Source organism: Quercus robur, chromosome 3 (assembly GCF_932294415.1).
Source record: "Quercus robur chromosome 3, dhQueRobu3.1, whole genome shotgun sequence".
Lineage (NCBI taxonomy): Eukaryota > Viridiplantae > Streptophyta > Magnoliopsida > Fagales > Fagaceae > Quercus > Quercus robur.
In genome coordinates this window covers 57,046,490-57,060,819 of record NC_065536.1, presented here as the reverse complement: position 1 = coordinate 57,060,819, position 14,330 = coordinate 57,046,490, and the positions used below count along the sequence as shown (strand labels likewise).

Here is a 14,330-nt window from a genome sequence, read left to right as displayed (position 1 = left end):
TGAAAAAAAAAAAAAAAAAAAAAAAAAATCAATATGCCAAATGCACGTATATATTATAAATATACAATCTAAACTGAAACTGAGGTCTCTAAATTGAACAAATATAGAAATAAGCAAACTTTGATGTAATTAATCAAATTAAAAGCCCAATTAATTCACTACAAATTACCCATCCAAATGTAGGTAAGTCTTGTCGAAGTGGGGAACACGGATTTAATAATTGAGAAAAAAATTTATGGACACAATTTTTGTGCCATGACTCCACAGTGCAGGTCCAAGTGCAACCCATTGACAGTTTTTTGTTTTTTTTTTTTTTGAGAAACAAACACACACAAAGGAGAAGGAAAGAGGTTTTAATATAAAGACAAATCAAAAATTCCACTCAAAAGTCATGCTAACCCACTGAAAAAGTTATGTTAAAATGACGTAGCATCCAATCTTTATTGCAATCCACTGACTTCTTTCAATTGAATCTTCTGAACTCTATTTGGGGAGGTAACGGTAATGACAACCCTCTTAAGGCATTAATGTGGTGCATGCATGTGCAAATCTAGTTCATAAATTAGGGCTGCAAGGCCATGCGAATATCAACCTAGGAAAGGGAAAAATCTGTAATTACCAAAAGGAAAAAATAAACTACAATGAGGTCAACTATATCAAGCTCGCCTTCATGTGAAGCCGCTACACATACAGATCCAATGTATGAGAAACTAGCATTCGTGTATCCATGAAAGCAGTAGAACCTGCTTCACCCAACCTGTCTAGAAAATAATCACACAGAGATATTCAATGCCGTTTGGAATTGCTTTGGCACACGGAGCAATGGAGCCTGGATTGCACCAGGATTGCCAAGCTGACCACAGGCAGCCATCTGATCATCACCTCGACTAGGTCGTAAGAAAACAGTGCACCCTGCTTCAGCCAAAACATTTCGAAACTCAATCATCTTTGCATCACTGGTTGGTTGGAACTGGGATCCAGTATGAGGATTGAATGAGATAAGATTAATCTTGCATGGAATGCCCTCAATAAGATCAATAAGTCTTTTTGCATCCTCAATGCTGCAAATAAATATACAGAGACTAAATCAATGACTAGAGTTTTAACATAAATATGGCTAGCATCTCTTTTTTGAGAGTAAAAGAGGTATGTACAAAAACAAGACTCTTGATTAGTTTTGGTAAAATTTCAGGCCATTGAGGAGGGATGGACAGTGACGAAGTGGCAGCATATGATAGCAAGATAGTTGGGGACAACTGTCAACAGGATTACAAAGTGAATAACCTGCATATCTATTACATCAATAGCTCTTCGGCAAAAGTATGCTAACTAGTATTGAAGCATCACTAGATCACTGCTAAATAATATGAGCATGGTCATACAAAGCAATTGCATGACATCTCTGGTTTAAACCTACCATGAACCCATCCAATTTCAAGATTCAAGAAATGTCAAATCTCCCCCTCCCTCCCTCCCCCCCCCCCCCCAAAAAAAAAAAAAAAAACAAAAAGGCTGCACAGATAAGAGACTCAGAGCAGCCAAAGTTGGGGGCATCATAGTAGCCAAATCTAAGTCATACTTATATACCAACTGCTCATGTGCCAAAACGTTGGTCTTTTGGTAGTGTGAAAATTTCTGTCTTTCTAAACCTGATCTCTTAGGGTGATCTTTTTGATCAACAGATGCTCATTCGTGTAATAATACATAATGTTGCTTATGTCAAATCTAGTGCAAATGAGCCATAAATAATTTTATAATGAATGAAGTACAACAGTGCAACAGCATTGCACGACAACTGGAAACAGCTAATAAATAATATATCCAAGTCAAACAATGTGGAAAAGCGGATAGGTTTATCCAACCTGTCATTAACTCCTGAAAGCATTACATATTCAAATAGAACTTTGTAGTTATTTTTGAAGCGAAGTTCCTCCCGAAGGGTCTCAAGAAGCAATCCTAATTTATACTTCCTGTTAATTGGCATGATCCAGTTTCTGACCTGATAAGTATATGGTGCAAGAGAGTAAATCTTCTGTATGCATGAGCATGTCCCATATATCAAAATGGAAATTGAAAGTAAAATACCTCATCAGTTGTCGCATTCAAACTAACAGCTAAAGCACAATTGGATTCATGGAGGAAACGTCTCAGCTGGGGAACAAGACCACTGGTTGAGACAGTGACCTTGCGAGGACTGAAATGAAGGCCTTGGTCATGCACCATAATGTCTGCAGCTTTTATAACATTGTCAATGTTGTGTAGTGGTTCTCCCATTCCCTACAAAATTAAATTTATACATATTATTAGATAACCAGAGAGTATATATGTTTACACTACTCTGTTTCGTCTTTTCAACCTAAAATCCATGAAAACTTCCAGATGTAGCATATAAAGATGAAGAAGATACAGTTAGCAGAACAGAACTAAATATTCAAGCAATGTCTTGCATAAGGATCACGTAATCATGATACAATCAAGCTAGAGCAGTCTTGAAAGGGCTAGTCAAGATTGTTTGCATGCTACACTTGCCTGTATCATAGATACAATTGAAGTAAGCCCTTCAACTAAATTAAATTATTATCTGAAAAGATGTATGAAATTCTTTCTAAAAACAAAGAGACATATTTTCTCTTTTTATTATTGGGAAACAAATACCCATACACATAAATGAAACATATAACATGCTTCTATAGACAATTCAAACCAAATGTGCTTCAAAATTAGAACATTTATTCTATTCCCTGAACTAAAGTTATTAGTTAATGCACAATGCAAAACATGTTAGTGCACCATTGCGGTTAAAGCAAATTACAGGGTCTAATAGATGAAGGCCTGTGCATCCTGATATATGATTTGAGTGTGGCTATTTTTTCTTTTTTCTTTTCCTTAATAAAAATTTTTGTTATCTATCCAAAAAAAAAAAAAAAAAGCGATATTTGTATTACGTTTTGCTGGTAAATAACCCTAGTGTTCTGAAATTCTGTCTGAAAATTTGTGCCTACCATGAATACGACATTGGTAATGGAACCAACTTCACTTGTGAGCAGGCGCCGAGCAAATACAGCTTGCTCTACTATCTCAGCTGTGGTTAAATGTCTCTTTAAACCCATCCTGCAATAAAGGTATAGGTTTAGAAATAGAAGTAATGTCAAAAGCATGGCACCAAGAGGAAGAATAAAGGCTTGCCTTCCAGTGTAGCAAAACTGACAATTCATGGCACAGCCCACTTGACTGGAGACACAAACAGTAGTCCTGCCCCTATCACAAGGTATGACAACAGTCTCTATCACCTGTCCATCTTCCAATGTGAATAAAATCTGCAACCTCCTGCCATTTTTCACAATCAATGAGATGATTCTCAAGAAATGAAAGTAACATTTTCAAATAGAACTAGAAGAATATTATATAACTGAACAATACAGCAAACAAAAGGAAAGGATCATATCTACCTTTTTAGTTCCATCAGACGCTGTGAGAATTTCTTTTAAAGATAATGCCTTGAATTCAGCATTTTCACTCAACATTTTCTTGAAATCTTTGTTTAAACCTACACAAGTATAATATTGTTAGAATGATGGTTAAATGATTAAACTCACAATTCCCTAACAGCTTAAGCTTTTGGGGGAATTGGTGTTTATCATGGTATCAAAGTGGATGGCCCTGGATTCAAACCTTGTTTCCACTCTTCCACCAAAAAAATATCCCAAATATTGGGCCCCCTAAATTAAGGGTGAGTCTAGGACCACACATTAAGAGTGTTAGAATAATGTTTAAATGATTAAATCCAGCATTTCCCAATAAATTAAGTTTTGGGGACAATTGATAATTTATCAAATATGAAAAATAGAATTCATGAGACTCTGACTGTCCAATCACATGAAGAGAAAATCTAACCAAGAAACATATATTTACTCATAACACGAATGACGAATGTAAAAGTGGCAAACATAAATACTGAATCAATCAACTGATATCAACAAAGTAAAATTCTAAATATATGAGTGATAAAGTGGTAGAAAAACCTTCCAACTCATCAATATGATGTGCCCAAATGTCATTCCCATAGAGGCGCTTCCATAACATTAGGGCCTGACCAGGCCTGTAACCTTGTAACTGAACCCAATTCTGTCAAAGCAGCCTCTCTCAGTATTAGAATGTAAAGTCTTGAATTTTAATCCAATAAACTGAAATTAAGGATATTTCCATAATAATAATAATAAAACTCATTATCTAATATTACTAAGCCCGTGTTTGCTGTACTTGTTATAAGCTACTCAGAGAAAGAAAATGAAACCAAAATCTCAATCCAAAAAAAACCCTTCAAGCTCAAAGATAAGGGGTGCATTTGAATGAGCTTGTTACGAGGAGTTGTGGTTGCAAAATGGAGTTTTGGGATTTAAAAACGCTCTTTTAATCTCTCAAAACGCCTAATCAAACGGAACCCAAGATAATAAGAATAAGAGAAAGGTGAAACATTACTTCAAACTCAGAGTATGTCAACCCTTTAAGAAGGGTCTTGGAGTTGGAGCCATTTTTCGAAACTTCAATTTCTTCAACATCTCCTGACAAAAAAAAAAAAAAAAAAAAGCAGTTGGAAATAAAAAAAACCAATACAAGGGGTTCAGACATAATAAAGATTAAAGGAATAGTAAAGAATGACAGACCGAAATGAGAGGAAGAAGAAGAAGAAGCGGCGGTTGTTGAAAGCGAGTGGCGTTGAGAAGAGGAGACGAGGGAAATGAGATACTGTGATTTGGGATAGAAGGAGGAGAAGGAGAAGGAGATGGGGAATTGAGAGGTGATGATGGAATTTGATAGAAGCAGAGAATTGGTTGAGGCTACTACTCTAATGCTAACCTGCCTCATCATCCACATACTTCCCATCGTTTTTGTTTCACTCTCACTTTTCAGTTTTCACACCATGAGGAGAGGAGTGAGTTCGCTTGTTTATTTGTGCTTGCTCTTTGGGGCCAATTTTGCCAAATTTCACTGTTTTAGCAAATTATTTAGGAGAAACACATGGTGACAAACTTATTTAAACTGTAGCATTTTTTTTGAACTCGAGTTTCACAAAATCAGTTTTAAATTTAGGAGAACTATTGAATAAAGCCCGAGTATATTAAACTTTAGTTCCATGAGAATTTAAAAAAAAAAAAAAATCAAATCAATTTGGAACTCAAGTTTCACAAATATACTATATAACTAAATAAGTTTACTAAGAGGTGTTTCTCCTAAATTTTTGCTAAAATTGTGTTGTTTGGCAAAAGTGGCCACTTTTTAGTACTATTAGTTTTTAGTACCCTCCAAAGAAATTGCAAAGCCTTTTAGAATTTAGAATATTCGCAGGCACCAATCATGAAAAATAGGACTAAAGTACAAAATATAGCTGATAAATTCTAAAAATTACCCAGATCAGATTATAAACAAGTTATGCAAAATGATATATTTTTTTCTTTACATTTTTCGAGAGTGAAGGAAAATAGTAAATGATGAATTCTTTATTAAAATAGATAATATTTTTTACATAAAATGATGTGAATGCTTTATACTATAGTTTTCAATACAACGTCGCACCACCAAATTTAGAATGTTCAATTGATTTTCAATACAACGTTGCACCACCAAATTTAGAATGTTCAATTGATAGGCTCAATTAAAAGGAGTAGCTGAACATGGGGAAAAAGTATGGACAACTTGGTTGTAGCCTAAAACTAGAAATCTCACTAAAAAAATTAACATTAAATTGCATGTTCTTTATGTTCTTAACACATATATCAAATTTTATGCTAATCAAATATTATTTATTATTTTATCTATAAATTTATTTTTTATGCATAACTTGTGAGTAATAGGTTTGAAATGGTAGACATTAATGGAGCCTTTTTTTTATGGTGCATTTGGTTCACCAATGCTATGCATTGTCACATTGGATTGTGGATTTTCCAAGGGTTTTAAAATGATTCTACTTTCACAAAATGTAATCCAAAAATCGTTCACAAACCTGTATCTATTAAACTTGAATTGTTGAATCTGCAATTAGACTATCAAAATTGAGAGTGGAAATCATGCTTGATCAGCGTTTGTGAAAGACGAATTGTGTAAATACCTTTGAGGAATAGAACAAGCACATAAAAGAAGATGATAAGAATGCAAACCATAGCACAACTGAAAAACTGCTCTAGTCATCATAAATCAGCTAGAAAAAAGCAACAGATCTACAAAGGTAAAAAAATAACTGTTATACAAGTTGAAGTACATTTCCAGCATATTACTTGATGACATGCCTGATGATGAAACTAAACTAAATCAAAATTTTTGAACAAATTTGTCCACCATTGCTGTGATGTTGATGTCCTATCTCTGAATTTTATCCAAACAAGTGTACCCGCATTCCAATTAGGTAACCTGCATCACAATATTTAACTTCAAAACCACAACTTGGCTCCTCTAGTCTTCTAGCAGGTATATCCAAGATAGGTTCATCAGATTATATCCACACCTTGCAACATAGAGCAGAAAAGCAACTAGTCCCTGAAAGCCAGATTAAAAAAAAAAATTAGTTTCCATAATGCTAAACAGATTCATCATTCCATCATGCAAGTCAACATAGGAAGAGAAATGTGAAAGACAAAAGCATTTAACATGAGGGTGGTTGTGTGTGTAAGCAGTTGCAGCTTCAGGTTTAATGTGATAATTTGAAACGCATCTTAAGACACCACATAAATTAAGGAGTAGAGGGTAACCGAAGAATGATTTCATCAGATCTGAAAATTAAGAGAGATAAGTCACATGAATCACCAGTAACCTAGCATGGTTCTCCAGAACGAAGATGCAAAAGAAGCAAGAAGCCAATAGCAGACGAGTCACAGCCAAAGGCAGGATCATATCCAGACAGCCAGCAAATTGAATGATGATGATTCAAGTGAAACTGACTGAAACCTAAACTTTTTTTTTTTGATAAGTAATAAAATTTTTATTGATATAAAAAATAGAGTCACCCTATACAGGAAGTATACAATTGGGGATTATACAATCTATCACACAAATTACATAAATCTATCAAATCAATAATAGACCATAAAGACAGACTATGCAAAACAGATATCCAATCCAGCAAAGTTCTAAAGAAAATTAATTTGAGATCAAGCATAGTTCTCTTTGTATCTTTGAAAGTACGATTGTTCCTATCCCTTCATAAACACCACATCAAGCAATGTGGGGCAGCCATCCACAAATAACCATTCTGATGACACTGAAAATGACTGGGCCTACAAGCTAATAACTCCACCACAGTCTTCAACATCACCCAACAAACTCCAAATAAACCAACACCATATACCACAATTCTGTAGCAATAGGGCAGTGAAGTAATAGATGGTCTACTTATTCACCATTGCATTTACACATAACACCAATCCAAAAGCCACGCATTCTTTCTCCACAAATTGTCAATTGTCAAAATTTTCCCCAATGCTACAGTCCAATCAAAGAACGCAACTATAGAAGGAATCTTTGATTTATCTTGCTATTTTTTGACGAGTTACTAATTTATCTTATTATTTCTATAAACATATATCTCACCCCCTTAAATTTACTTTATCTTGGCAAACCACTATAACTTTGGTAAAAATGACTCAAAGACAGGGAACCCTTACAAATCATGCTAAGGGAGCACGATAGAGTTTCACCATTGCATGGTTACAACACCCTTGATGAGTAACAACCACATACTTATGATACTCATGAATAATATTTGCAACAACATTAGACAACTCATCAAGCTTCAGGCATTTTACATGGGCCAACATGATTTTTCCTTTTTTTTTAAAAACCCTCTAATATTGTGGCATCGTTTTGGATTCAAAGCCCAAAAGCTAAAATTCTACCAATTTTGTAATTTAAGGAATCTTTTAGATGTCTTGCATAAACAAATCCAGAAAGATAGACTCTTTTATCGAATATGTGTGGCAAGGTGGATGTTAACAGTGAATGTAATGGAAATGATGGAAGCAGCAACTCTATAATCTCCTAGGGCTTGCGGTTATGAGAAGAGATGCATGATATATGTGGAAGTCATCTCTTCCTGTAACGCCATTAGTCCTATTACCTTATGTTTTGCTAATCTAGATTACTGATAGATAATGCACATTTTTTTAGTTGCATCATCTTGCACTCTGAAGGATATATCCTCCACAGACATGGAACACACACGCATACAGAGTTGGAAGAAACTTTATAGAGTAAGAAATTAATTAATCTGAACAAAAGACCAAGGAATGATGTCCCCAAGAGACTGCCACGTTGGGGATTTTTTAATGATGATGAGAACAGGCACAGGAATGATTTAAGAACATTTTTTTGATAGGAAAAAAAATATTCTTAATAGACTCCAATCCATGACTTGGGCAGTAGTTGCAATGAAACTCTTAGCTTAATAGACTAGGAGGGCTAGGAGCACATAGGAAACAAGCAATTCAATGTGCAAGCACTCATTGTGCAGGTCTTATATATATACATATACAGATACATACATACATACATACAGATACACATATATACACATACAAATACATATATACATACATACATACATATATATATATATATATTAGAGAGAGAGAGAGAGAGAGCATTTCATATGCATAGCTAATAAGTGTCTAATTCAGCAGCTTCGAAGCAGGTCCTCAGAAGAATTTGCAAAATAAAATGTTAAAAAAGGCATGTTATCACCTGAGACAACAAATTTTAAATCTTAATGCAGGCAAGGAAAGATTGTTTTTCAATTATTACTTGCTGGGTTGGAGTGTTGACGAGCGAGTAGAGCTCAGGAAAGAGGGAAGCCCGTCATGGAGCAGTCGACTAGAAGTAGAAGACTGCTGGCCTGAGAGAAGGAGGCCTCTCTAGGGAAACACGACCCAATTTTTCTCCTTTCTTTTTGATTTTGGGTTTCTTTGTGTTTGGTAGAATGTGAAGTAATTGTATCATCTGCTCTTGGTGTCAATTAATAAAAAAAGAGGATTCTTGCCCTGCTTTATGGAGAGAGGTGAGTTGATGGAATGGAAGTTTTGCTGTGAGTGGAAGATAACTGAGGAAGGAACCACCATGTTTGCAAGGCAGATAATGGCAACTAATAATTTACACTCCTATATGTCTTCAGTTACAAAGTTTTTAATGAAGTATAGAACCCTACGCTCAGGATAACCATAACAATATTGAGCTGTTGCAGGCATCTGAGTAAACAGAATGTTGAAGCATTTGTTGCTTGGGATCCGTGGTCAGTCAGCCCCCTCATCTCATTAAGGCTTCAAGTTGGACATCCTCAAGTGATTAAAAGCTTAAAATAAATATCTTCTTATCAGAAAGATATATTATTTCATGAGGAGGAAGAAGATAGCCTCAAATGAAAGAAAGAAAGAAACCAGCTTTTCAAAAAAGCACACAAAAGGACTAAGGGTCTGCAGAAAGAAACTTTTGGTTCCCTAAATCAATCTATGAACACAAATTGGTGAGAAAGAAATCAGCCAGTTAAAAAGAAAACAACGGACGGTCTGCAGACAAACTTTTGGTTCCCTAAATCAATCTATGAACACAAATTGATGAGAATGATGTCACAAAGTCAAACCCTGCATCTACATGGACATCTACTCCAAGGACGTTCTGTTATTTGAATCATCATACAAAATACCCAGAACTTGTCATTATAATAATCCTACAATTATTTGTACCATATAATAGCAATAAAAGATTGAAATATACATTGTGCAAGTTTTAGAAAGATAACCATCAAAGGCAGAGAAGTCAGCATGTACCAAATAGATGCATATATGAATGAGTCCACAATAATGAATGAGGTTAACTTACCAGTACTTAATCAATCCGTCCCAGCCGCAAGTTGCTACCTTGCTTTGTTCCAATGGGTGCCACTCACACCCAATGCACACTCCCTCGTGACACTTGAGAGTTCTGAAAACTCGGCATGTCTTCCAATCCCAAAACCAGCATTTACCCTCACCATCTCCTGACATAACAAACCGGCCATCTGGTGAGAAATTGACTTGGCAAGCATACCCTGCCACAATGTGCCCGGCAAACCTCTTCTTCTTATTGAGCTGAAACCTCTCTCTCGTGCTATATATAAGAATCTGATTGTCCAAACTCTGTGCAGCAAGATAATTTGTACTGGGATGAAGTGAAATGGATGGCATAGAATGCATATGAGGCTCACTAATATACTTTATAACCACAGGTATCCCGAACTCCCATACTCGAAGTGACTTGTCATCGCTTGAAGTCACAAACCTCCTGTTATTATCAACAAATGTAATAGTATTCACTGCCCCCAAATGTTGATCGTACTCCTGTGTAATCTGTCCAGTATTCATATCCCACTGAACAATCTTCTTATCACTCATCCCTGCCAACAAAATGTTCTGCTTATCATCGTCTGGATTAAGCCTAACCACATATGGAATCTTCCCAGTACTAAAAGTAGATATCACTTGCCCTGTCTCTGTGTCCCAGTACTTGATATTCTTATCATACCCAGCCGTCAAAAACTTTGACCCGTCGTTGCAAAACCAAATATCCCTCACTGCCTTGGAGTGACCCATGTAGGTCCTCATACACTTGCCCGAATTGAACACATCCCAAATTTTCACCTTCGTATCCATCCCAGCTGACAATAACAAATGCCCGTGTTTTGGGAAGAACCTTATTGCAGACACGCCCTTCGTGTGGCCACTCCAAGTGTGCACCAATCTCTTCGGTATATAACAATGATCGTTGTTGGCCTTGGCATCCTTGGGAGGCGCAATCCAAGACCTTCCTTGATAATCTCTCTCTTCTTTACCATGGAATGTACTCTTATCTGGAAGAATCTCACCCTTTTCACCGCCTCTCTCTCTCTCCTCACCCTTCTTCTTTGCATACTCCTCCGCATACTTCTTCTGCTCTTCTGTCAATTCACTTTGTAATCCTTCCTTCTTGCCTGCCCACGGACTCTTCCTATTCTTCATCAACCAAGTGTCAGTTGCTGGATTCTGAAGCTCAATCTTATCAACATTTTCTTCTTGGTCATTGCCTTCCTCCTTCTCTGTTTCCTTCTTCTCAATCTTCCTCTTCTTCTGCTCGTGTTGTGGGATGTTGTAGACAGAGATGGCGTCATTCTTTTGCAAGGCATCAAGATCACCGACATAATTGTTGCCAGCAGAGGCAGAGGGGTCAGCAGCATAGCCGTACTTGTGGAAAGTATTGTACTGCTCGTCGAAGACAAAAGATTCAATGGAAGCATCCTCAACAAAGCCGAGCTTGTGGTTGCGCATGCCCTGGGCGATGCCATCCTTGGCATAAGGGTGGGCTGGGCCAACGATGGGGGCCCAGAGCTGGTCATAGGTGGGGTTAAAGGCAACAACATGCTGGACTGGGTCGATTGGCCTTGAATGGGCTTGGTGGGCTTGAGCTACTGTGAGGGCCAACATGGTGTCATCCACCTTTGGTGCTGCAGACTTGGCGGGAAGGAGGCGAGGTGGGGAGGCCTCGGGGGATGATGTGGTGGAAATAGGGTTTTGGGTTTGGTCCTCTACTTCACCAATATCCTCATCATTTTGGTCTTTGTAGGTTTGGAGGAGATCCATTGAGGCTTTCAGAGAGAGAAATTAATGTAGATTGAGAACTTTGAGATTGAATTTGAGAATCAGCAAAAAAAAAAAAAAAAACGCTTCTACTATCGGTGTTAGAGGGTTTCCTGTTTATATTAAAAAAAAGATTTAACCAAGAAATGAATATATATATAGGAAGGGATATTTCTGATGTGGTCGTGAGAATCGATATCAACTTCCTGCAAAAACATAGCAACATTATTTATGGAATCATAGCATATATTCCTGACACACATAATTTGTTTCTCTTTAAATTTTTTAAAAATTACATGGTGTAAATTGTCTTCTTGGTCATTGCAGTTCAAGGACCAAGAAGAGATCAAATGCAGATATGCTAAAGAAAAAGAGAAACAAAATGAAATCTAACATAAATCTCAAGGCAATATTTACAAATTACGACATATTTTGAGACCAAAACATGAAAATACATCAAATTTTCTTGTTGAAGTGAGTGACCAAGTTCACTTAAGCATGAGCTTCCCATGTTCAGTTTAGGCAACATAAGCACTATTTCCCCCTTTCCATAGCTCAGTCCAGGTAAAAAAAAAAGAGGATACTTCCACATAATATAGGGATATCTTATCAAAACAAGACCATGAAAGTCACTTGCAATGAGCCTTATCGATTATCCCAGAAGCTTAAACTATTAGAAAATAGTAAATTTCATCACTTAACCATAAACCTGTCATTGTGGGCTCCAAAAAAAAAAAACATATGTAAGAGAGAAACTTCAAAAGTTCAATTAACACTGAATAAAACATAAAACACTTAAACATTTCCCAACTCATCCATTAACACAACCACAACATTGGATCTTTAAGAAAAAATAAAAACCAACAACCAAAGCAATAGCTAACTGTTAGAGATATAACAAGAACTAACCAAAGGGGGGAAAGATACCTTAAAAACCCCAAAATCAAGATCATATAATTGGAACTCAATTCCCACAATCCAATCAGACCCACCCGAATATAATTCGATGAAAAAACAGCAACTAGAGAGGAACTTACTTTTCAGCGGACCCGAATCATTGAAAATGGGTTTTGGGCACCGAAAGCTTGAGTTGTTAACAGAGGGAAGAGAGGGAACGAAAAAGAGCAAATGAAATGAGAAGCAAAATCGAATTTGGGTGAATTGTAAATTAGGGATTACTTTGGTTTCACAAATAAGGATATGGTAATTGGGCTGTTTTTTGTGGTCCGATATTATGTAAATGGATTTGGCCCATATAGGTTTGGGTTTAGGTAGGAAGGGTTCGGTTTCTTATTCTTCATTTTTTTTTTTCTTTTTCTTGATAGTTTGATAATTATTATAACAGGATTTAAATCTTGAACGTTTAAGTTGAAAAATTGGAAATATCTAGACGTGTCAAGTACCTTATAATTGAACTATAAGGTACTTCACAGGAGTTTAGGATTTAAGTAGAAAGAGTTCAACAATTTTTTCTTTCTATCTTTTAAGTTTTAACTATTAATTATTTAAACTTAAATTTAAAAAATAACTATATTATTTTGTTTTATAAAAAGAATAAATCATAGTTATGTCAATTGACTATAATCTTTGTAAGTGAAGTAATTATTAAATCAATTAATTGGAGTAAGCCTTGAGTTCAGTGCTTCTGTGCACTGGACTCGTTGAGATAGAGTCACGTGACAATGTTTGATACATGTCCAAATCCCAACTCATTTAGTGCACAAGAGCACTAAACTTAAGCCAGTTCTTATAAATTATTATGATAGATTAATTTACCTACAACTCTATAAAAATTCTACTCCAACAAGAATTTTATATATAAATTAATTTCTTAGAAGAATTTAGTGTAAATTTCTATTATCTAAATTCTAAGAAATTTATAATTTTAGTCCATCGAAAATTATATTTCCAAGAATTTGAAATAATTTAATATAATAGAACTTACACATTGCATACAGTCCATGTATTTGTGGCTCTATATATATAGTTATAGATAGTTTTAACTTTTCCTTAAAAAAAGAAAAAAAAAAAAAAAAAAAAAAGATAGTTTTAACTTTTAAGTAGCTCACTAATTATTCTCAAAAAAAAAAAAAGTAGCTCACTAATTATAGCTACTAATTTTTATGATAGTTTTGATAATATTTACTTGTTTTTAAATAAAGAAAATTACATAAATTTTTTATTAATCCGTCTATTGCACGAGTAACCAAGTGATTTAGGCTGCGTTTGAATCGACTTCAAACGCATTTCGGAAATGATTTTCCGGAAAATAGGTGTGTTTGGTTAGTCCGGAAAATTCTATTTTCCGGAAATTAAAATCTGTTGACTGAAAAAAAAAGGCTTTGACCACAGAAATGAATTTCCGTTCCTATATTCACTTCAAATGAATTCCGGAAAAAGGGAGAGAGCGAGCGCGCGTGAGGAAGGCGAGCTCCAGTCCAGTCTGATGATTGCCGGCGAACCCAGTCGAGCTCCAGTCCGCGCCGCCGATTGCTAAGCGTCGATCGCGATCTCGCCGCGTCGATCGCGATTGGCGCAGTGCTTCGCGAGATCGCGATCTCGCCGCGTCGAGATCGCGATCGCGGAGATCGCGATCGACGCAGCGAGATCGCAATCTCGGATCACGATCGCGCCGTGGATCGCGATCTCGGATCGCGATCGACGGCGCGGTCGTCGGACTGAATTTGTCGCCGTGGATCG

At 36.1% G+C, this 14,330-nt stretch overlaps 2 protein-coding genes across 3 annotated transcripts; both read right to left on the bottom strand.

Annotated features, from left to right (window-relative positions):
• Positions 1 to 439: 439 nt before the first annotated feature.
• LOC126718522 (uncharacterized) lies at positions 440 to 4,953 on the bottom strand. The gene is made up of 9 exons (XM_050420765.1): positions 4,665 to 4,953; positions 4,480 to 4,562; positions 4,023 to 4,125; positions 3,450 to 3,547; positions 3,187 to 3,317; positions 3,003 to 3,111; positions 2,086 to 2,277; positions 1,863 to 1,999; positions 440 to 1,061 (listed from the first exon to the last, which is right to left on the bottom strand). The coding sequence occupies exons 1-9, from the start codon at positions 4,882 to 4,884 to the stop codon at positions 773 to 775; spliced, it is 1,362 nt and encodes a 453-aa protein (XP_050276722.1). The 5' UTR covers positions 4,885 to 4,953; the 3' UTR covers positions 440 to 772.
• Positions 4,954 to 6,139: 1,186 nt separating this feature from the next.
• On the bottom strand, positions 6,140 to 12,828 carry LOC126718517 (uncharacterized). Of its 2 annotated transcripts, XM_050420751.1 has the most exons (3): positions 12,668 to 12,828; positions 9,862 to 11,836; positions 6,140 to 6,531 (listed from the first exon to the last, which is right to left on the bottom strand). In XM_050420751.1, the coding sequence occupies exons 2-3, from the start codon at positions 11,631 to 11,633 to the stop codon at positions 6,525 to 6,527; spliced, it is 1,779 nt and encodes a 592-aa protein (XP_050276708.1). In that variant the 5' UTR covers positions 11,634 to 11,836; positions 12,668 to 12,828; the 3' UTR covers positions 6,140 to 6,524. The 2 variants fall into 2 exon arrangements, with proteins under 2 accessions (XP_050276708.1, XP_050276709.1); XM_050420752.1 differs by lacking the exon at positions 6,140 to 6,531 and having other exon boundaries at positions 9,858 to 11,836.
• Between the last annotated feature and the right edge of the window lie 1,502 nt (positions 12,829 to 14,330).

Bases quoted from the DNA above. Each gene is read 5' to 3' on its own strand.
- LOC126718522 (XM_050420765.1), bottom strand. From the start codon at position 4,884: ATGGGAAGTATGTGGATGATGAGGCAGGTTAGCATTAGAGTAGTAGCC. The intron at 3,318-3,449 runs GTAGATATGATC...AGGAGGTTGCAG, and splicing joins CGTCTGATGGAACTAAAAAG to ATTTTATTCACATTGGAAGA. The intron at 2,000-2,085 runs GTATTTTACTTT...TATACTTATCAG, and splicing joins TGAATGCGACAACTGATGAG to GTCAGAAACTGGATCATGCC.
- LOC126718517 (XM_050420751.1), bottom strand. From the start codon at position 11,633: ATGGATCTCCTCCAAACCTACAAAGACCAAAATGATGAGGATATTGGT.